The 21,806-nt window shown below is 41.1% G+C and overlaps 2 protein-coding genes across 2 annotated transcripts in view; one reads left to right on the forward strand and one right to left on the reverse strand.

Moving 5' to 3' along the window:
* The window catches only part of LOC135710239 (neural-cadherin-like), a 1,396,020-nt gene that overhangs the window by 1,269,970 nt on the left and 104,244 nt on the right, over positions 1-21,806 (reverse strand). The gene's annotated exons all lie outside the window — the stretch shown is intronic.
* On the forward strand, positions 3,551-3,880 carry LOC135710233 (uncharacterized). Its single transcript, XM_065232749.1, has one exon. It carries the CDS (start codon positions 3,551-3,553, stop codon positions 3,878-3,880), a length of 330 nt encoding a protein of 109 aa, XP_065088821.1.

The following is a 21,806-nucleotide window of genomic DNA, read 5'->3' on the forward strand; positions in this document are numbered from 1 at the left end:
CAGAATTCAATACTTTTGAGGTTCTTCTCGGAAGTCAAGTTAAAGTTGTCCGTCCATTCACCAAAACGTTGTAGTTTTTACATCAGGAATTTTTAGTTCAGCTTGCCTCCCATGCAGCAGATATTTGCAAATCTTACACCAGAAATTTTTAATTCAGCTTACCTCCCATAAAATTTTATACCAGAAAATTTCAATATATCAGAACCAGAGATAGAAATTCTCACTCAGCTGCACGATAAGCATTTCCTCTTTCAAGCTTCTTTTCGGTGAGTTGTGAACCGTTCAAATTTTCATCTCTCCTTTTTCACCGATAATTAATTATCCTCTCTCATACATATTCCGAAAATATCTCTCTTCAAAACCCAACGAAAATACTTTTTCATCACCCATTTGGCTCTGAAAACTACCAAGAGCGAAAAAAATACCACCCCAAATTGTTCGGCTCCAACCCAATGTGATGTAAGCAGTTGAGGTTTGGGAATTCGCCGTCTCTTTTGTTCTTCCGCTTATTAAATGGTTTACGGAGTGTGAAATCATACTGTGTTATCCATATAAACAGCGGCAGAACGAAAGGGGAAACGATTTCACATAGCCTCACCTGTTTGCATTTCATTGGTTTCAACCAGTCCGGCAGATTTTTTTTATTATTTCCTTTTTATATCTTCTGTCAAATCATAAGGGTCATCCATAAATGACGATTCAATTTTCTTACCATTTTAGACCTTCTCCTCCCCCTTCAATGCGTTTTTTCTATACCTTATGCATGGTCCGTAACAAATGTTGAAACCGCCTCTCCATTACTCCTAAGATTCTACGTAATTTATGGATATACCCTAACTGTTGTTTTGGTCCTTCATTTCGGATCATCGTTTGCGTGCGGAAAGTGAATTTTCAGGTTTATGAAAGAAGTGAAAAATCATTATCGGCATCAAGAATTCACTGAAAAAGAAACGATTTATCTGCTGCTCATGCCCTCCGAAAAAAATAAATCGCTGTTGCTTTTCTCGCGAAAACTGCTGTGAGCGTCTAATATTCTCTCGCTTCTTACATTCTCATCTATTTCTCCTAGCAGGTGAAAAATGACGTTTTTCTCCGCAAGTAGGCGAAAATTTCAAACTCTGATCAGAACGATGCAAATTTTTCACAGTTAATGTTCAATAAAAATTGCTTCTCCAATATTCTGATTGGTTTCCTTATAGCTTGCTTCTCCTATCATTAGAATGTTGCAGGTTTTCCACCAAATAAAACTTGCCTCTATTTTCAGACTTTTCATCATAAATTGTCAATAAAACAGCTTCCCTACAATCATCAGAATGGTGCAAATTTTACACCAGAAATTATTATTAAAGTTTGTTTCTCTATTCAGCAGAAGGATGCAAATGTAAGTACAAAAATTTTCCAAAAAGCTTGCCCATCCGTTCACCACAACGGTGCAGATTTTCCACCAGAAATTTCCAATAAAGCTTAATTTTAAATAAAGCTTGTGCCATCATTTATGCGTTCAGTGCAAGTTTCCACCAGAAATATTCCGTTCATTTCATTTATCAGAGCAATGCAAATTTTGCACCAAAAATTTTCAACAAAACATGCTCCTCCATTCACCAGAACGGTGCACCAAAAATTGTCAGTGAAGTTTGTTTCACCATGCACCTTTGTGGTGCAATTTTAAAGCTTTGTCTCTTCATGTACCAGAATGGTGCAAATTTTCCACCATAAATTTTCAATGAATCTTGCATTCATCAGAACGATGCAAATTATACACGAGAAAAATTAATAAACCTTGCTTCTACATTCACCACAGTGCTGCGAACTTTCCACCAGAAATTTTCAGTAAAATGTGCTTCTCCGAATATTTAGCGTGATTCAATTTTTACACCAGAGATATTCATTTTAATAAGTCCCTCTATGCCCCACTTCGATGATATTTTAACACCGGAAATATTCAATAAAATGCTTTTACTTCGATTTACCACCATGAAGGAGAATTTTTTCAACCTTAAATTTACCCGCTTTTTTTAACTCTCCATGAACCACCCTGAAAAAATTTACACCAGAATTTTTTTGTATGCAGTGGTGCAATTTTTTGACCCAAAAATTTAATTGTAGTTTGTCATTTCATGCACCTTTTGGTGCAATTGTAAGGCACCATCTCAAAGGAATTGACGCAATAAAAAGATTTCAGTGGCCCAATTCTATTAAATGAAGTTATTTTACCTTCAATTCAAGTTATCAAGAAATCAAGTTATTTTATATCATAATTTTGTAATGTGAGTAAAAGTGACCCCGGAATGGTCGTGACTCTCCAGACATTCTAAAATGGGTTGCTGGATCTGCAATAGAGCTATCAGCTTCTAACTACCGAACTAAAGCTGCCTACAATTACCGCAAACGAGAAATTGTAGATGACTTTCTTCTATTATACCACAGCCGGCCAGTGTGGGTTAGATTGAACACATACACACTCACAATTGCAGCCAGGGCCGCACTTAAACGAGAGATAAAGCAGGGCAAGTCAAACTGCTTTAAGGAGCTGTGTCGAGACGCTGATGCCAACCCCTGGGGTGACGCATACCGAGTCATGATGACGAAGATCAGAGGTCCAACGATGTCCGCTGAAATGTGCCCAGAGAAGCTGAAAGTCACCTTGCAAGGACTTTTCCCGAAGCACGACCCCGCGACCTGGCCACGTACATCGTACGGAGGGGGAGAGGGAGAGGGAGAGGGAGATAAAGTCGAAGTCACGAACGAGGAACTCGTAGCAGTGGCGAAAGGATTGAAGGTGAAGAAAGGTCCCAGTCTGAATGGAATCCCCAACGTGGTGTTGAACGCGGCGATCCAGGCGTCCTCTGACATGTTCAGCATGGTGCTGCAGAAATGCCTGAACGAGGGTAGCTTCCCTGACAGGTGGAAAATCAGAAGCTAGTGCTGCTGCCGAAACCAGGAAAATCACTGGAGGGTCCAGCATCGTATAGCACACGCGGATTGTCGGAGAGGAAGTTCGGATTCCGGAAAGGGAGATCAACGGTGGATGCAATTCGGACAGTGGTCGAGAGAGTCAAGAAGGCGTCACAACAGAAGCGGAGAGGAGATCGTTATTGCGCCTTGATAACGGATGACGTCAATAATGCGTTCAACAGCGCCAGCTGGGAGGCCACCGGAGCGCTGCATATAATGAGGATAACCTGGACAGAGGTCCTGGTGTACGAGACAGACATGGGACAGAGATCGATTAGGATCACAGTGGGAGTTTCACAAGGCTCCATACTTGGTCCAACGATCGAGCTGTACAACGGCGTGCTAACGCTGAAGCTGTCCATAGGAGGTGAAATCGTTGGCTTTGCGGACGACGTTGTCTTGACGGTAACAGGCGAGACGCTGGAAGAGGTGGAAATATTGGCGACCGAGACGATCGTCATGATTGATAACTGGATGCAAAGAGCGAAGCTGCAAATAGCCCACCAAAAAACGGATCTATTGGTCAGTATCTGTAAAGTAGGCGGCGGGCAGAAATCACCGTCGAGGAGCACGCCATAGCCTCTAAGCGTGTATGATGATCGATGACCGGATAAACATCAACAACCATGTCAAATATGCCTGTAAGAAGGGTTCTAATGCCATCAAAGCGATAGCTAGCATCATGCCGAACAACTCCGGTTCCAGTAGTAGCAAGAGGCGTCTTCTGGCCAGTGTGTCGTCGTCGATACTAAGGCAAACTAAGGAAACCAAGCAGAACCAAAGGAAACTGAGCAGTATGTTCCGGCTCATGGCTCTGCGAGTCATGAGTGCGTTCAGACTCACCCTGGCGGAGGACAGCGAGTGCTACAGGCGGAGACAAGCCGAAAGAGTACGCAAAGCTGTCAGAGCGGAGTCGTTGGCTTAATAGTAACAGGAGTGGAACACGGCGGAGAACGGTAGATGGACACACTAATAACGATTCTTTCGACCTGGGTGAACAGAAAACACGGAGAAGTCAACTTCCACTCAACGCAGTTCCTGTCTGGCCACAGCCGCTTCAGGAAATACTTGATTTTGAATATATCACCATCAGTCAAATCTCAGCCACAGGAAATTCTGGCTGTTTCAAGGTAAAGTGCACACATAATAAATGTAATACATTTAGGACGTAGGAAAATGTTCAAGATGCACAATTTTTTGACGTAGGACTATGTCGCTGTTTTATATATGGGGGTACACTTTGTGAAAACTGAAAATAGAACATGTAACGAAATTATGAAAGATTTTGAACGTTAATAACTCAGCTGCTCCTGGACCAATTTCAATAATTTTATCTCCAATCGATCAGAAATATTTCTACGCATCGATAGCAATGTTGTTGATCTTCAACAAGAAATTATTTTAAAAATGGGAAATGTCAAGCATTGTTAACATTCCGAATACGGTGGTAAATAACTTTACGCCGACTACGAAGCCTCCGAAAAACGTGTAACGGCAAGTTTGCAATGACACAACTTATCCATTTCTTAATGAATTTCAAAAATTGTGGTACCTTTAGAATTCCTAGGTTTTGTAGATGTTTTTGATTGTAAAAAGATTGGAAATAAAGTCGTCTACTTTTTTAAAAAGTGAAAAGAGTTGTTACATGTTTTTTTGAATTGTGTGTTTGTAGGGTTTTGCAAGTGGTGCAAGATCTGCAATTTAGATTAATGGGCACAAATGTTCACAATTAGCCAAAAAAAAGTCATGGTTCCTATATATAGATCCTGGAGACAACGGAATGGTCCTCGAAAAATCCGGAACATCCGTAAAAGTGGTCAATCCATGAACCTGATCCTAGAGCTCTGCGGTTTTTTTGAAAACATTAGGAGTTGTAATATAAAAAAAAAATATTTGGGGTCGTGACATAAACATGAACCTGGATGTCCATAGGACCAGCCTCCGGAAGATCCGGAAATCCATAAAAGTGATCAATCCATGAAACTGATCTTAGAGCTCCACGGATGTTCCGGATTTTTCGAGGACCGTTCCGTTGTGAACAACTCTTTTCGCTTTTTAAAAAAATAGACGAGTATATTTTCAATCTTTTAACAATAAAAATCATCTACAAAACCTTGGAATTCTAAAGGTACCACAATTTTTGAAATTTATTAAGAAATGGCTAAGTGACTAGTTTTTAATATCCTGGTTTTCAAAACTCGTAGCTCAAGATCTTAGAAAACTTACCCAGATTCTCGAGAGAAAATTTGTTCAAGATAAGATTTTACGAAAAAATTAGGAGTCAAAAATTTCGAAAAATCTTGACGTGTGGCAAAAGTTGTGAATAATCAGGTTATAATTTAATTTCATCGGGTTTTTTAGATACCGGATTTTGAATGTCATGATTCTGATATTTGAAGTGAAAAAAAGTAATAAATCATTTATCAACAACATTTTTTTAAATTTTAGAACTAACTAACAAAATCAAGATTTAACTATATTTCTAATCGAAACTTGCATGATTGTGTTCCTGTTTATAACAAGATAGTAATTTAACTTATTTTTACAAAAGTGATGTTTTTAATGTTTAAAATTAAGTTAGTTGTGGTTAAACCCATTTGGTATCAATTTATTATTTACACGAACATTATACAGGAAAGAGCTTTTTCAGGTAATGTTTTTAATCAAAAAATACACACAAAAAGCACGGATTTTTTTATGTGCTGATCCATGCAAACTATCCTGCAGCTGAATTCCGGGCAAACAATTCATCGAAAAGAAAGTATTTTATACATATTAGGTATATGCAGATATTGAGATTTCTGCCCGGCATTTAGCTGCTGGAGTGCAAATTTGTGGCAATATAGCTAAAACACCAAGGCACGGGTCTTCTCTACAGAGAATGTACAAATATGACCATAAAATCAAGATTCATCATTCAAGATTCCATCTGATTCCATTAGTTGGAAAACTTTTGAATACTTCCTGATCAACCTACAATATCTTGGACTATATGGAGATCTTTCGAATATTTCCTTATGTCTAGAAAGGATGTTTGAAAAAATAAGACTTGGACTCGAAAAAAATGCACCATTTTTATCCGTGTATAACTTTTTTTTCTGTGGGTAAAAATTGATGAAAATCTGGGTATAACTAGTTTGGAGTGAATTGTTTACATGTGCAAAATTTCATAACCATCGGGTCAGTGGTTATTGAGATGTCATCGAAAAAAGAAGAAAATCGCCGGAGAATTTTGCGCGCCGTCGTGGAAAATCTGACTGCGACCATGAGATGGATCGGAAGACAACTGGGAATCACCCATACAACTGTGTCTCGGGTAGTAAAATCGTTTAAGGAGTCCCAGACGAACGAGCGGCGGGCTGGAAGTGGAAGAAAATCGAAGACAGCTTACCCTGTGAAGGCCCGGAAGGTGTTGGATTATTTCAAGCGTAATCCGAACCTTTCGATTCGCGACGTGGCTTTGAAGGTAAAGTGTTCCGCCTGGTTCGTTCAGCAAACCATGAAACGAACTGGGCTTCGTGTATTCAAGGTCCGGAAGGCACCGAACTGGTGTGATCAACAAAACACGGCAGCCAAATCCCGCGCAAGGAAGCTGTATCGAGAGTGGTTAACGAAACCGATATGTGTGGTTATGGATGACGAAACCTACATCAAGGCAGACTCAAAGCAAATACCGGGGTTGGAGTTCTACGTTGCCAAATCACAGTTTGATGTTCCGGAATACATAAGGAAGAAGAAAGTGGACAAATTCGCCAAAAAATACTTGCTCTGGCAAGCCACATGCCAATGCGGTAAACTGAGTAAACCGTACATCACAATGGGTACCATCAACAGCGAAATTTACCGCACCGAGTGCCTCCAGAAGCGTCTGTTGCCCTTCCTGCGGTCCCACGGAGGTGAGACATTATATTGGCCGGACCTGGCATCATGCCATTACGCGAGATCGACGTTGGATTGGTACAGAGACAATAACGTTGTTTTTGTACCAAAACCGCCAACCCCCCAAATTCACCAGAGATTCGTCCGGTGGAAAGATTTTGGGCCATAATGAAGGTCAAAGTTCGAAAATCGTCCCAGGTGTTTAAGAACGAGCTGGAGTTGAAAAAAAGAATGGATGAAAGTTACCAAAAAGGTCGGCTCCACCATTGCACAAAATGTAATGTGGGGTATTAAGGTAAATGTGCGGGCTTTCAGCGATGGAAAGGAAATTTAATAAAGTAATTATGCCGAAACATAATCCATAAGTATTAGTTCATTGCCTGAAAGTTTCAAGAAAATCCGACTTAAAATTAATTTTTGGCGAACACTTTTGTCTGGTGCATTTTTTTTTTTCGAGTATAGGCCTTATCCTGTAACTTATGCAACGTTTCCTGAACATCTACAAACTTAAATTTTACAAAATTTCCTCAACTTCTACGAAGTTCTCTGAATTTATTCCACATTCCACATTTTTTTCCATTTCTTTAAATTCTACAAAAATCTCTGAACATCTTTGCACTTCTGGAAAGACACCTAAGCCATCTACAATTATTCTTGAACACCTAGAAAGTTCCTTGAATTTAGTGAAGTTCCCAAAACCTCCAAGAAGTTCATGGAGCTTTTTGGGAGTAAGATCTCTGAAAAACTGCAACGACGGCTCCTAAACTGAAGCGAAGATCCCTGAAGTTCTTCGAAGTTTATTGAACTATTTTTAGATCTTTTAAAAAATTCCCTGAACTTTTTCAAAATTCCTTATACTTATATGAAGTTTTACGCAGCTCCTCAAAATGCTACGAAATGCTTCCTGAATTCGAAAATCTTCTACAAAGTTTGCTGTTGAATTTCCACAACTATTCCAAGTCCATGAGGCTAAAAAAAACTGAAATTATGTAGAGGTTCCCGATCAATAATGAGCTTCCCCAAAATACAATAATATTCCTTTAACTTCTACGGAACTCATCAAATTTAAATGAATTCTCTACTTTTACGCAGTTTTCAGAACTTTTCCAAGTTCATTTTTTCTACGAATGTTTCTGAAGGTCTATGAATTTCCCAGAATTTCTACCAAGTTAACTTAATGTCTACGATCTTCCCTGAACTTCTATTTGAAGTTTTACGAAGTTTCCACAAGTTAAAGACAAATTCCTGGCCAATTTGTAGAGCCTGAAGACGTTTTATTGCCATCGATTTGATATAATATAATTTCTAGAAAATTGTTTCTTCTAGTCCACAACATAACAAAAGTAATCAACATAAAGGACTTTGAAAAATCTTTGTTGGTGGTTCAATTTTATTAATCATATAAATTATATATTATATAAATTAAAGTTGTAACGAAGCTTTAAATAATGCACTTCATGTGCTTAACATTGTATAACGGTCATCACAAAGTTTGTCATAAAACTTGATTGCATGTTTTGTTCAGCAAAACTACAAAACCATGCTGATGGTGGTGGATTTGACTACCTCCCGGGCCGTAGATTTAGGGGTTGTAAAAGTTTGCCGACGTTCCTGGGCATAAAGTATCATTGTACCCCATAATATCCGAAAGCAAAAATGGTATCTGCTTAGGACGGTCTCAATTAAGTTGGATGTTATTTTCTTAGCATTTAAGCTAATTTTCCACCTTATTTAATGCTAAAGCCTACTCTGTTCACTGTTCGCTGTTCGAAGTAGAAGGCAAAAAATGTCTCCTACTCTTAAACCAAGCAGGGCGAGGTATATACTTATGTTTAAAGTGCTTATATCTCAGAGTAGTAACTCGATAGCACATCACGCTTGCATAGTTCTACCCTTCAGTTGCATCCTTATAGTCTGTATTTGCAGCTTGCCTTTTCCAAAGCTATCAGTGGTTTCTGCTGCATCAGTTGCCGTGCATAATATAACCGGATCCGACCGCTACGATGCCGAGATTTAAGTAAAGAGCACAGCAAGTGCTACTACGCATCCGGTTTACCCTTTCTTCGGCCATTGAACGGAGCCAACCCAATCATTCACGTTGAGACTTATGAGTATTAAATATTATGGCATGTTCGTGCTGAATAAATTATTACTAATATTTTCCTACCATAGGACGCAACAGCACAAACAGCATGGTTTTTGAGCAGAATCCTAGCGAACAGACTCGAGCCTCGAGATGATTGTGAACAAGAGCACTCTCGGGTGCCCAGAGGAGGATCTACTCATTTGCACTGCAAAGCCCCACTTTAGATTCGTTCGAGTACATTTTATTGTCTTATCATTATTCTGCATGCATTTCCGGCTGGCTGGTTGCATGAATCAGAGAATCTGGTTTATTTGCCGGAGCTTGAAACCGGTCTAGACTGGAAGCTTTTAAATTATATAGGATAGGTGAACCAGCTAAGATTGCATGTTTCTTTTGTGATGTGTTCATAGCTGGTACAGTTACCCTATAAGGGAAAACTGTTTGCTCTGCAGATGTTTCCGCCACAACCAGTCTCAAATGGAATGCTCGTTCGGAACAGATGTTAAACAATTTCAAATGATGGAAAATTCACTGAAAATTTAGAAAGCCTCATCCTGCATGCAACAAAGTGGTTCTCGAATGAATGTCAAAACGTTTTACCATCTGTAGGGCGGCTACTGACACAACTTCAACAACTTCTACTTCATCCGCACCCAAATCGATTGGAAAGCAGAGTGCGTTGCAAATTGTTACCGCCGTCAGTCTGCGCCCATAAATTTCCCATCACAATCAAACGCACATGTGCCCTCCACGGATGAAGCATCAAAGCCTGTAGTCAGTCAGTAAGGCATCATCTTCTACATCTCGCTTTCATCGCTTTTCATCCGAGGAAACCTTTGGAAATAAAAAGCGAAAAATTCATATCTACATCGAGCTTCAACTGCTAACTTTTCCGCTGCTTATTAGAACACACACACACATAAACCCCTTACTTCTTGCCACTCTTTGCCCTTCCTTCTTTTGGCAAGCGAGAAAAAGAGGAATACGTGCCCATCATTGTTGGTAATATGGCTCTATGGCAAACAGCAGTCAGTCACTACTGGAACCGCTACACCACGTTCTCGCGTTCGCATACGTGAAAGTCAAAACGAAAGCATATCTTCTGGCGGCCCGGGTTCGGCTTTCGGCATGATTTATGCTTAGTCATTCCAAAGGGTCCACGGAGTGATGTGCACTGCCATCCGCAATTTTTTCCCTTTCGTCTCCCCCCGACCCAATCTTCCGTTTCAACTAACCAATCGCATCCCAGCCAACATGGTCTGCTAGAAGACTAGAGCCGAAAATTTCCTTGGGCTCTGCGCCGCTTTTTATGGGCCGGATTTTATGTTCATTATGTAGCTCATTTATTGCTTATTTTCTCGGTGGTGGTCGGTGGTGTACGTCGACGGTCTTGGAGATTCACTTTATGGATGGCCCAACAACAGTGATCCTCTTAGTTAGCGAAGAGGCCCACCGTGAGCCGCGTTCTGAGGAGAGCCTCCGGTGAAGTAAAGGGGGGGAAGGATGCTTTGAATTGTGCCTCCGTGTTGGTGTCGTGGAATTCGGGAGATTCAAGCGAACCACGTGGGTGTGACTTTTCAAAGTCATCAGATAAGATGACAAATATTGTCCTCAGCTTATGAACAATCAATCAATCGATAGTGGAAGTTTTTAATCGTGTCTGGGATGGGATGGATAGGAGATTCAAATGCTAAACTATTGAGGAATGGGCTTATATAGGACTAGAAGAATGTGGGACAAAAAGAATTAATAAATCATTGCACAGTATGATTTAATATCACTTTTAAGGCAGTTCAAGGTGTTGTAATGGTAACTAGTACTTGAAAGCTACAAGAAAAGGTCGTGAAGTATGTGTTTGACACATAAAATCTGTTAATTTTGTATTTGAGTGAACGCTCACGAACCATAAGATCGCTGATTGTCACGCTCTGCGAAATTGACACGTTTTATGAGTGAAACACATACTTTACATCCTCTTCTTGTTACTTACAAGTGAAAAATATCATTTTAATGCAGTGAGTGAGTGGAAGCAACCCTGCCGCTTGTGACCACTTAGGGCCTAGAAAATGTAAAAAAAGTGATAATCAATAATTCAATTTATAAAAAAGAATTTTATGATAAATTCCAAGGGGATATCAATAATAATTCAAAGGGATTCTAATGCTGTATATAAATGAAAAAAGTTTGCCGAATTTCAAACTGAAAATAGTTTCACAGAAATTTCTACGAGAATTCATAAGGATGTTGAAAGAAATTAAAGAGATTTCCGAAAGAGTTGCAAAGAGAAGATTTCACAGTGAATTTAGATCATGATTTTCTAAAAATTCTGAGTAGCGTTTCAGAAGATTCTTACATAGAACAACACTTGGAGCTACGTGTTCAAAGCTTAGAAACTACTTAAGGCTCTCACTTTAATCATTTTAAAACATTATCACCACCTTGGGTTTAAAAACTTATCAAAACTCTTGGGCATTGCTATTTTTCAGATCTACACATTTAGAAAAAAAAAACATGCAAATTTAGGTGCTCTGAGACTGTCATATAAGCGTCAATTTTGACATAAAATTCAGTCATAACAGACGTGAATTTCAACTCAATCAAGCGTACTTTATATATTTATTCCGGTTTGGTTTTGATGATATCTCGAACATTGCTTCGAATACCACTCATCATATTTTGGACACTCTGTTGGCTAACCTGAGCGGCCGTTTTGTTCCACCATCTCTTCATCTCTGTCGCATCCCGAGTCACCTTTCCATTCTTTTTCAATTTCTGTTTGACAATTCTAGAGTAAAAATTGAGGCCTATGTCCAAAACGTAAACAAATCGGGTGTTGATACTATTGTATAGCACCGCTTGATAGCTACTAATCGTATAGGGAAGTTCCGCAAAATCGATAAAAATCATTAAAAATAGCTCGATTTTCGAAATTCCCGTCAAAGAAATTTTCCGATTAATTAATAAGCCCGCACGCTAAAACGGCCATCCATTTTTTTCTTCTCCATTTAATTGATATGCCTAGTGACGTAGAAGGTCCGATGGTTGAAAATTTTCAAACCAAACCTAGGCCCTACTGCTTGAGGCAGGGCCGATGATTTATTTTGAATTTATTTGACGTTGCGAAAAGGCTTGGCAAAGGCCGTACCATTTCTGATGACATGCACAACGGCTTAACAAAAAGGGCCTATCCATTGAAAGATTCACAAAGTGGCTTATTAATTTATAAAATTATATTGTTTTCGATTTTGATATATTTTTGAAATTTTTTCGCATATTTTGGATGTCGTATACTGAGATACAGTTACTATTGTTATTGTGAACAATATTAATGCCATCAAATACTTTAAATTCCTTTTATATGAATTGAATAGTGGTGAAAAATTCTAAAATTCATTTTATTGTTTGTTAACATTTTGGACATAGGCCCTTTTCAAATGTTATGTCCGAGAATTGCCCAATATTTCTCAATTGGGTGGAATTGAGGACAGTTGGGTGGATTGATGTCCTTTTCGAATAAATCTACCCCGTTGTCTCGATACCACTGTAGAACTTCTCCGCTGTAGTGGCAGCTTGCCAAATCATTGTCAGCCTTAATGTACGGCAGAATACGTTTTTCCAGGCACTCCTGCTTGCCAGACCATAAGCTTTCTTGCAAATTTATCGGCAAATTGATCGAAATTCTTATCGCTGACGAATCCTTCTGACGGTGCTTTGACTGGCATTGAATTTCTTGGTGATATCATAATCTGACAGTCCTGAGTTTGCCCTAACCGTTCTCAACACCTTCAAATGCAGCTTCCGATCCTTAGTTCTACTACCACGCTAAATTTGAATTTCAATTTCAACGACTTCGCAATGTTTGAACCTGACCACGTCGGATTTTCCAAGTGGGTGTCCAAAATTAATGTTTGGTTCGCAGCTTCCATCAAGTATAACTTCTTTTAAACAAAGTGAATCGTGACGAACTTTTCAGGATTGTGAAGTAATGAATCCATTGGTAATAGAAAACTTTGAGGAGCTGCTTGACAGAAATCCTCAAACAAGATTTATGAGTCTCTATTACGAGTACGTGACGCTGGAGATTGGCCCTTCTTCGTACAATTCGAATTGTGTTTGCCTTCAAGACTTTTATAGTTCCTCTGTAAATTTTGATCTGACCATGTTGCAAGAAATCCGTGGATCACAGATCACCATGTCAGTAACAGTAGGAGTTTTTTCACAGATGGGTCAATTATAAACGCTTCCACTGGATTTGGAATATTCAACGAATTTCATAGCGCCTCATATCAACTGCAAAAACCCTGTTCCGTATATGTTGCGGAACTATTGTGAAGAAAAAAAAATGTGTCATGTCCGCGATCACGTGCTTCCAAAATTAGTTGTAATTTCGGAAGATGTAGCAAGGTCTGTCGTTATTTATCGACGGGTACTTTTCCAAGGACCAATGAATACTACTGTGTAACAAAACAAGGTAATGCAATTGTCGCGAACAACGCGAACAGTTAGCACAGGAGACAATTCATCAGACGAAAAACCCACACAAAGTATATTGTACCACTCATCACACAACCAACAGATATAAATACGACCAGCATCCCGGCCAAGCATCTGGAAAGTAGCAAAAATCATTCCGATCCGCAAACCCGGTAAGGATCCAACATTGTCTTCAAGCTACAGACCAATCAAATTGTTCGAGAAACTCATTCTCAATCGTTTGCTCAAGTTTGTCGAGGAAAGCAACATTCTCCTTCCGGAACAGTTTGGATTCAGAAAGGGGCACTCCACCAATCATCAGCTAGTACGGGTGTTAAATAACATCCGAAGTAACAAAGCTGTATCCAAGTCCACAGCCATGGCCTTGTTAGACGTTGAAAAGGCGTTTGACAATGTTTGGCATGATGGACTTGTGTTCAAGCTTTGTAACTTCAACTTTCCTTTACATCTTATTAAAATCACCCGTAACTACCTCCAGCAAAGGTCGTTTAAGGTATCGTTGAATGGTTGTCTCTCAGACACGTTTTCGATCCCAGCAGGAGTCCCGCAAGGTAGTCTGCTGGGCCCCTTGCTTTACAGCATTTACACTTCCGACATTCCTCCCCTCGGTGACGGTTGCGTGTTTTTCCTGTTCGCAGATGATACCGCAATAGCCGTCAAAGGAAGGATGCCTCGCGAAATAACGAACAAACTTCAACGATGCCTTAACGCCTTTGCTGATTATGCCACCACGTGGAAAATCAAAATCAATCCCTCCAAAACACAAGCGATCATGTTCCTCCATCGGCAATCGCCCAAACTGAAACCGGCTCCATCTTGTACTGTAATCATGGATGGCACAAGGGTTGAGTGGTCCGCCGAAGTAACCTATCTCGGGATGTTGTTCGATGAAAAGCTCCTCTTCCGTTCGCATGTAGAGAAAACAGTAGTCAAGTGTTCTGCCTTGGTTAGGTGTCTGTTTCCGCTGATTTTCCGCAGATCCCGCCTCTCAAGGGTGAACAAACTGGCCGTCTACAAACAAATCATAGCACCTGCGATCCTCTACGCAGCTCCGATGTGGGATCATGTGCACAGGCTCACAGGATCAAAATTCAGGTCGCTCAGAATAGAGTGCTGAGGATGGTTCTTGATCGTCCTTTAAGACACTAGAATAACAAATTTACATGAAGAGGCAGGCATTGCCAAAATAGATTCCAGAATTAACGAAATTAAGACTAAATTTGCACAAAAATGTAATTTATCAGAACATGCTTTGATAAGCAATTTGTATATAGTAGATTAGGTGTATATAGTAGTTGTAGGTTAGTTGTAGTTGTAAATAGTAGTTATAAGTAGCCTCCTTTTTCAAATTTTCAAACAAACCAATCCCACCAAGGTGGTCATTCTCTAAAACAGGCCTGATAGGACTAGGAACTGTAATTAATAATAATTGAAATTTCACAGGAACTAAAGTTGAAAAGACGCATCTGTGTCACTTGATAAGTTATACATGTAAACCACACAAATTCAAGAAATATAGATCATTTAAGTCAACTAAAAAAAAAGGCCAAGTATTCAGTTCAAACCAAACTATTGTATCATCTACACGTCAAATACAACCTTTCATAGCAACGCAGTGAAGTCGACTTCATTTTCTCCCTCCGACCGAAGCCAACCAAACAGCCTTTGTCAAGGCTAGAGTTTAGAACTTTCTCACCGTGAACCTGAACCAGTGACCTACCCCAAATCATTCCATTCCGCCGTTGCCAGGCGCCGCCGTTGCCAGGCGCCGCCGTTGCCAGGCGCCGCCGTTGCCAGGCGTGGGAGCTACCGAAGAGGATTCCGTTACGCGGACAGCAATTTTACTCAGATTTACCCTTCGTATAGAAGATGGCTCGCGAAAGATGTCTTCCAGGTAATAAAGGGTGATACGGTCAAAATTTGGTCAATATCAACTTGACGTATTTCTTTCAATTTTGCATTTAAAAAACCTGAACACCCCTCATTTTGAAGGTGTGTGTGTGTAGAATGTTGCTCCTATTTTGATTTTGGAATTCACTCTTCAGTTGTCAAAATGCCGTCCAAGCAAGAAGAGCAGCGTATCAAAATTTTGCTCGCGCATCGCGAAAATCCGAGCTACTCGCACGCAAAGTTGGCAAAATCGCTAAAAGTTGCCAAATCAACCGTTACAAATGTAATTAAAGTGTTTGGGGAACGTTTGTCGACAGCCAGGAAGTCTGGATCGGGGGGAAATCGAAAACCGGAAGCCGCTGAGACGACAAAGAGAGTTGCCGGTAGTTTCAAGCGAAACCCTAACCTCTCTCTCCGAGATGCCGCAAATAAGCTGGGTGTATCGTCTACAACCGTGCATCGAGCCAAAAAACGAGCCGGACTATCGACTTACAAGAAGGTAGTGACTCCAAATCGCGATGATAAACAAAATACGACGGCCAAAGCGCGATCCCGGAGGCTGTACACGACGATGCTGACGAAGTTTGACTGCGTGGTAATGGACGACGAAACCTACGTCAAAGCCGACTACAAGCAGCTTCCGGGACAGGAGTTTTATACGGCAAAAGGAAGGGGAAAGGTAGCAGATGTTTTCAAGCACATGAAACTGTCAAAGTTCACAAAGAAATATCTGGTTTGGCAAGCCATCTGTACCTGTGGCTTGAAAAGCAGCATTTTCATAGCTTCCGGGACTGTCAACCAAGAAATTTACGTGAAAGAGTGTTTGAATAAACTGCCTGCTGCCTTTCCTGAAGAAACACGGTTGTTCCGTACTGTTTTGGCCGGATTTGGCATCTTGCCATTACGGTAAAAAGGCCATGGAGTGGTACGCCGCCAACAACGTGCAGGTGGTTCCCAAGGACAAGAACCCTCCCAACACGCCAGAGCTCCGCCCAATTGAGAAATACTGGGCTATTGTCAAGCGGAACCTAAAGAAGACCAAAAAACTGCTAAGGGCGAGCAGCAGTTCAAGGCAAACTGGCTTTCTGCGGCGAAGAAGGTGGACAAGGTGGCTGTACAAAATCTGATGGCAGGGGTCAAGCGTAAGGCCCGGCAATTCGGATTTGGAAAAGCGGAAGCCTAACTGAATATTTTTCCTTAATTTTATACTAATTGAAATTGAAAAAGAAATTTAATTTGATTTTTTAAATAAACGATTTCACCGATTTACACGCGTTTTCCCTTGACCAAATTTTGACCGTATCACCCTTTACTTTGGACTCCGGAAGACGCTCCGGTCGAATAAAATTCACCGCCACACGAAGTTGACTGCCTACAAGACGCTGGATCCTACGACCACGAGACCTGGACTATGCTCGTGGAGGACCAACGAGCCCTTGGTGTTTCGAACGGAAGGTGTTGCATACCATCTACGGTGGAGTGCAGATGGATGACGGAACGTGGATGAGGGGAATGAACCACGATTTGCACCAGCAGCTGGGAGAACCATCCATCGTCCACATTTTCAAAAATTGGGCGCCTACGGTGGGCTGGGCACGTCGTAAGAATACCGCACGACGACCCATTGAAAATGGTTCTAGAAAGCGACCCAACAGGAACAAGAAGAAGAGGAGCACATCGGGCAAGGTGGATCGACCAAGAAGAAGGCGACCTGCGAACCCTTCGCAGACTACGAGGCTAGCGAAGTGTGGCCATGGATCGAGTAGAGTGGAGACGACTTCTTCGGCCTTGCTTGTGACAATTTTCTCTTTACTTATGAGAAATTGTCCAAGATACGATAATTAATAGTGCTAATGACGGAATCTGTACCACAAAAGGGAGAAGTGGTTCTTCGGTGCAATTGCACACTCAAAGCTCTTATTCGGGCCTGCTAGCCACTCACGATTAATAAGGTGTACTAGCTACAGATGGCCGGGAATGAAACGAGGATTATTTCATTCAAAAACCTCAATCACGGAACGATAACATCAGGATTTTGCTACTTAACGATATAATGTGCATCTCTTAAAAGCTTATTACTACAGACATACATACAGGGTGCGTGACGAATTTTTGCAGTAAATTTCAAATATTAATTTCTCATGCTTGCGGATCATGATTTAGATATATTTGGCAGCATTGAATTGCTCATACTGTTAGGTGTAAGATGTAAACAAACAGTGTTCAGTAAACTTAAAGATGTCGAAACAAAAGAGCAATCGGTCAGCCGCTGTCGCTTTGTTGCGCGCCGGAGTAAGCGTAATAGAAATAATTCGGTGGATAAATGTGTCTGAAAGAACAGTGTATAATATAAAAAAAGGCCTGGGAAAGTGATAAAACGGAGAACCTGCTCATACTGCTAATAAAACACAGAAATGGCTTGCGGAAAATATTTCGGAATTTTGGGAGAAAGAAATTTGGCCCCCAAGCAGTCCCGATATCAATACGTTGGATTATTTTTTACGGGGCATCGTCGAACGGAATACCAATAGATCCCCTAACACCACACTTAAGTCCCTAAAAGCTAAAATCAAGGTAGTGATGACATCTATGGATTAATACATCTTCAAACGTGCATATGGCAGTTTCCGGAAGCGTCTAGCTACAGTCGTCGAAAGGGAAGGCGATTTTTTTGAATAAAATTAGTTACAACTTCCATATTCTGCGAAAGAAAATAAATCACATAACATTCATTGCTAGAATTGCTAACTGGTGTAATTTTTCTCAAATATGTCATATACTGCAAAAAATCGTCACGCACCCTGTACATTAGTCTTCTTCCTAACGCGTATCGTTGGGGGCCCCGTGATGCTGCTTCACCTGCATGCTCATGTTGCTGATGCACCGCCGTGTCGCGCAATCAGGTCGTTGCCCTTCGTTGCACCTAAGAGATGAACTAGCCTATGGCTAAAAATCTCTATAATAAAGTATTAAAAAAAAAAAAACCTTCGTTGCACCGTAGATCCACAACGTCACTGTTGCGTGGATGCACCGCCGTTTATCGCGCGACAACAAACAGTCGCCGTATCGGTGTCGAGCCACACCGTGTTGACGCTCGGTATGCAACCGTCACACTCCTCTGTAGCCCCACGGCACTAGTGTATCAGCGCTTGTCACGCAGCAGTCTATCGTCGCACTGTCCACTGCCTCCCGTTGCCCCGTCTGTACGCGTCGCACTATTGCACCGCTGCACTCAGCCGCCTTGGTGAACTATCACCGATTTGTGGATTTATCGCTCCTGGCAATCCACTGGAATGCGCTGACGAGACAATAGTGTCTGGTGGCGCGATTTGAGGCGACCCGGGATGGTCCGCTCGACCGGGTACGATCGTCAGGAGATCTCGTGAGGAACTGAGGCTGTAAATAAAGGCCCTATGTAGAGGTGGCACTGCGTTAGCCAGTCATTGGTCATCACTGATAATGATCAGGTTACCTTCTGAGAGCCTTTGGTATCTCTTTGTCGCAGGCTTGGTTGATCTCGATCGTTAGATAACGTAGACGATCGTACTGTAAAATCGGAAATTGGTACTAATCCAAATTTGCATGAATGACTTCGTATTACCTAATGGCGTGTTTGAGTCATCTTGACCTATTGTCCTCCGATTGTCGAAACGGTGACGGTTTGGAGAGCTCTTTCGTAGATATCCCGATTTGAGTAGCTCGAGTTCCAGAAGTACATGCAATACTGTAAGGAGTTCGTAAGAATGCTGTGTACTATGCAAAAATATTTGTTACCTCTCTGGGCGAGTTATCCGGCTTTAGCGAATTTACCATGCACGTGTCTTGTACGGGTGTCGCATTCATTTACGGCACATCGAATCTGTCGATCTCTAGGACCGTTTGAACATACAGCGAGCTCACTATCACTTAGTGATATTAGATCACTTTTAACGTCTGTTCGTTTAGGAAAACTCACAAATTTCAGGCATCACCGGCTGAAAACAACCACACGCCAGATTTCAATCCTTACAATTGCCGTCCTATTGTATCTCGGGCTAATTGCTCGGCGGGTGCGACTGTACGAGAATGAGATAAATCCATTTCTATGGACCTCTCCAGTGACGTCGTGTAGAATGAAGGGATTGAAGATTTGGTTGCTTTTATTAAAAGTATACATGGTAACTTCGGCAATTGTTGGCGCATTTTTGTCGGCATAACTTCGAAAAGTGTAACATGCTTTAAGTGCGTCACAATCAGCGATTTTACGATTCGTGAACGCTCACGAATCATACGATCGTTAATTGTGACGCTCTGAAAGCAAAACTGACAGGTTTTATGAGACAAACACATGCTTTACACCCTCTTCTTGTTACTTACAAGTACAACATATCATCTAATTTTCTAATGATTTCAGTGTTGCGATGGAAACACTGAGGTCTACTTGGCGTCTGCAAGGAATACTGTACAATTCGGTTAGAGCGATGCAATTCGACAAGGATACACTGGTGTCCGACAGGGATACTGGGCCTTCTGACCGAGGCTTATGAAGTTCGGTAGAATAATGGCTAAGACCCGAAGACGATCCAGAAGATACATATCTTTCATTGGTTGAGGATATTATGTTGAACTGAGGATTGTACTGGCTAAGCTTAATAATGGTGCTGGCTAATATTTGGCAGGCTAGTTCGGTAAAAAATAAAACTACCACTTGTACTTAATATTGTTTTCCAATAAAAGTTTTAATTTTGTGTAAAGCAACATTTTTAAGTTTTCTGCACACAAAATAAACCGCCGTAGCTTTCTTTGACTTGCGATATTTGTTGCGAAAATTAATCATGCTGTTAAATTATTGTAAATCTACTCCAAACTCGCTAATCCATCCATATGTGGCAGTAGTGAAAAACTACTAGCACCAAAACAGGAAATTGTTTTTAGTGAGTGGATGCGGCATCCTGTTACATTAAACTCATAATTTTATCTAATAAGGAATACCACCAGCTTCCATTCAAGTTTGCGTATCTTATCATCTGCCATTGAGCGCATGCACTGCTCATGCAACATCGCTCATCTAAAAACAAATTTCAACATTACGCTTAATGGGATTTACTCCACTTCCGCTCACCGTCACCACCCTTCCATCCACACGCAGCAAACAGTAGGCCGGAAGATTAGTTTGATAAAGTGTACTCTATTAGATCCTCATCATCGAGAATTAGGTTCAAGCATCAAGAGGATGCTTCTGCACGCACGAATGAACCGAGAGCGCTCGTGTTGGTTGGTTGGTGTAATCTCCCCGTCGCGTCGTCCCTGAGCGAGAGGAAGTGTAGGTACTAATTTCACTTTTTCCAATAAACAAGTTTCTGCCTCGCCATCCTCAGCCTCATTGGATGATGCAGTGATTGCTTTGGCAGCTGTCCCGCAGAGAGGGAGGAACACTTACACGTTGCGACGTTAACATAAATCAAGTTTCGCTAATCAGAACCGATCAACAGGAGGTCGATTGGATCGAACGCTTGGCAAGTGAAGCACTCCTGTAGTTGGGTACCCAGTCGGTGAGAGTTATGAGAAGCTCCGTTCGGTTCGCAGGATGGCAGGGGAATTCCATTAACAGGTGGGTTGTAAGCACATAGACTCATACGCACACAGCTGGAATCGTTATTCCAGGCAAGGATAGAGTTTGGTTTCTGCTTTTGATAAGTTTGTGGTCTTAGTTTGACAGGAGGGGAGGGAGCTTGCTTCAGCCCCAGCAAGGTGAGATTGGGCAAAAGTTAAAGCATGCTGCGTGTTATGAGCTAGTAATTACATTTGCGGTACATAAGTGGGATCTTGTGAAAAGCATGACTAGTCGTATGTATAATAGGATTATTTTATCATTCCTGCGATAGTTGGAGAAATTAGATGCGGTAGACAAGACTTAGATCGTACTTTTGGAATTTCTTTATGTGTCACGTAATTAAATATTTAACTTTGTTTAAAAAAAACTCGGTATAATTGAACCGATTAATCATTTCGTAAATTATTCCCAGTGGAATGGCATCTACGTGCCAGCAGCGCATTCATGGAATGCACACGATTATATCACAACACCGTCCTTGCCGTCCTCGTCGTAGGTCGGCATCGATCCCATCTGTTCGATGATTGAGTAATAAATTTCAGAAAAATAACTGTAAATAATCATATCCCTCTGAACGAACCCAACGGGAGTGTGGACAACGCAAAATAAAAAAATAAAAAAAATGCTACAGGAATCCCCCCAAAAGTGTGGTAGGTGGTATCATCCACTCCCCGTAATTTCTCTGCGATCCTCCATCCAATTGAGCTGATGTTTTGTATGTGATTAGGGTCAATCATAAACTTGTCACCAACAAAAAATCAGATCAATTGGTTGGAAGATAGCCGAGAAATCATGGGGGTGGAAGGCACCACCCACCGTGCAATTCGGAGGTTTCCTGTATATACATTATAGCGAAACGTGGCCAGTCGTACCAATAACACTTTTCGCTGCCTTTACTTCCCTTCCGTT

This window comes from Ochlerotatus camptorhynchus, unplaced genomic scaffold, assembly GCF_037179485.1.
Source record: "Ochlerotatus camptorhynchus isolate MF236.1 unplaced genomic scaffold, CSIRO-AGI_Acam_v1.1 ptg000372l, whole genome shotgun sequence".
Lineage (NCBI taxonomy): Eukaryota > Metazoa > Arthropoda > Insecta > Diptera > Culicidae > Ochlerotatus > Ochlerotatus camptorhynchus.

What these genes read in the sequence shown, in the direction of transcription:
- LOC135710233 (XM_065232749.1), top strand. Translation starts at nt 3,551, where the DNA reads ATGATCGATGACCGGATAAACATCAACAACCATGTCAAATATGCCTGT.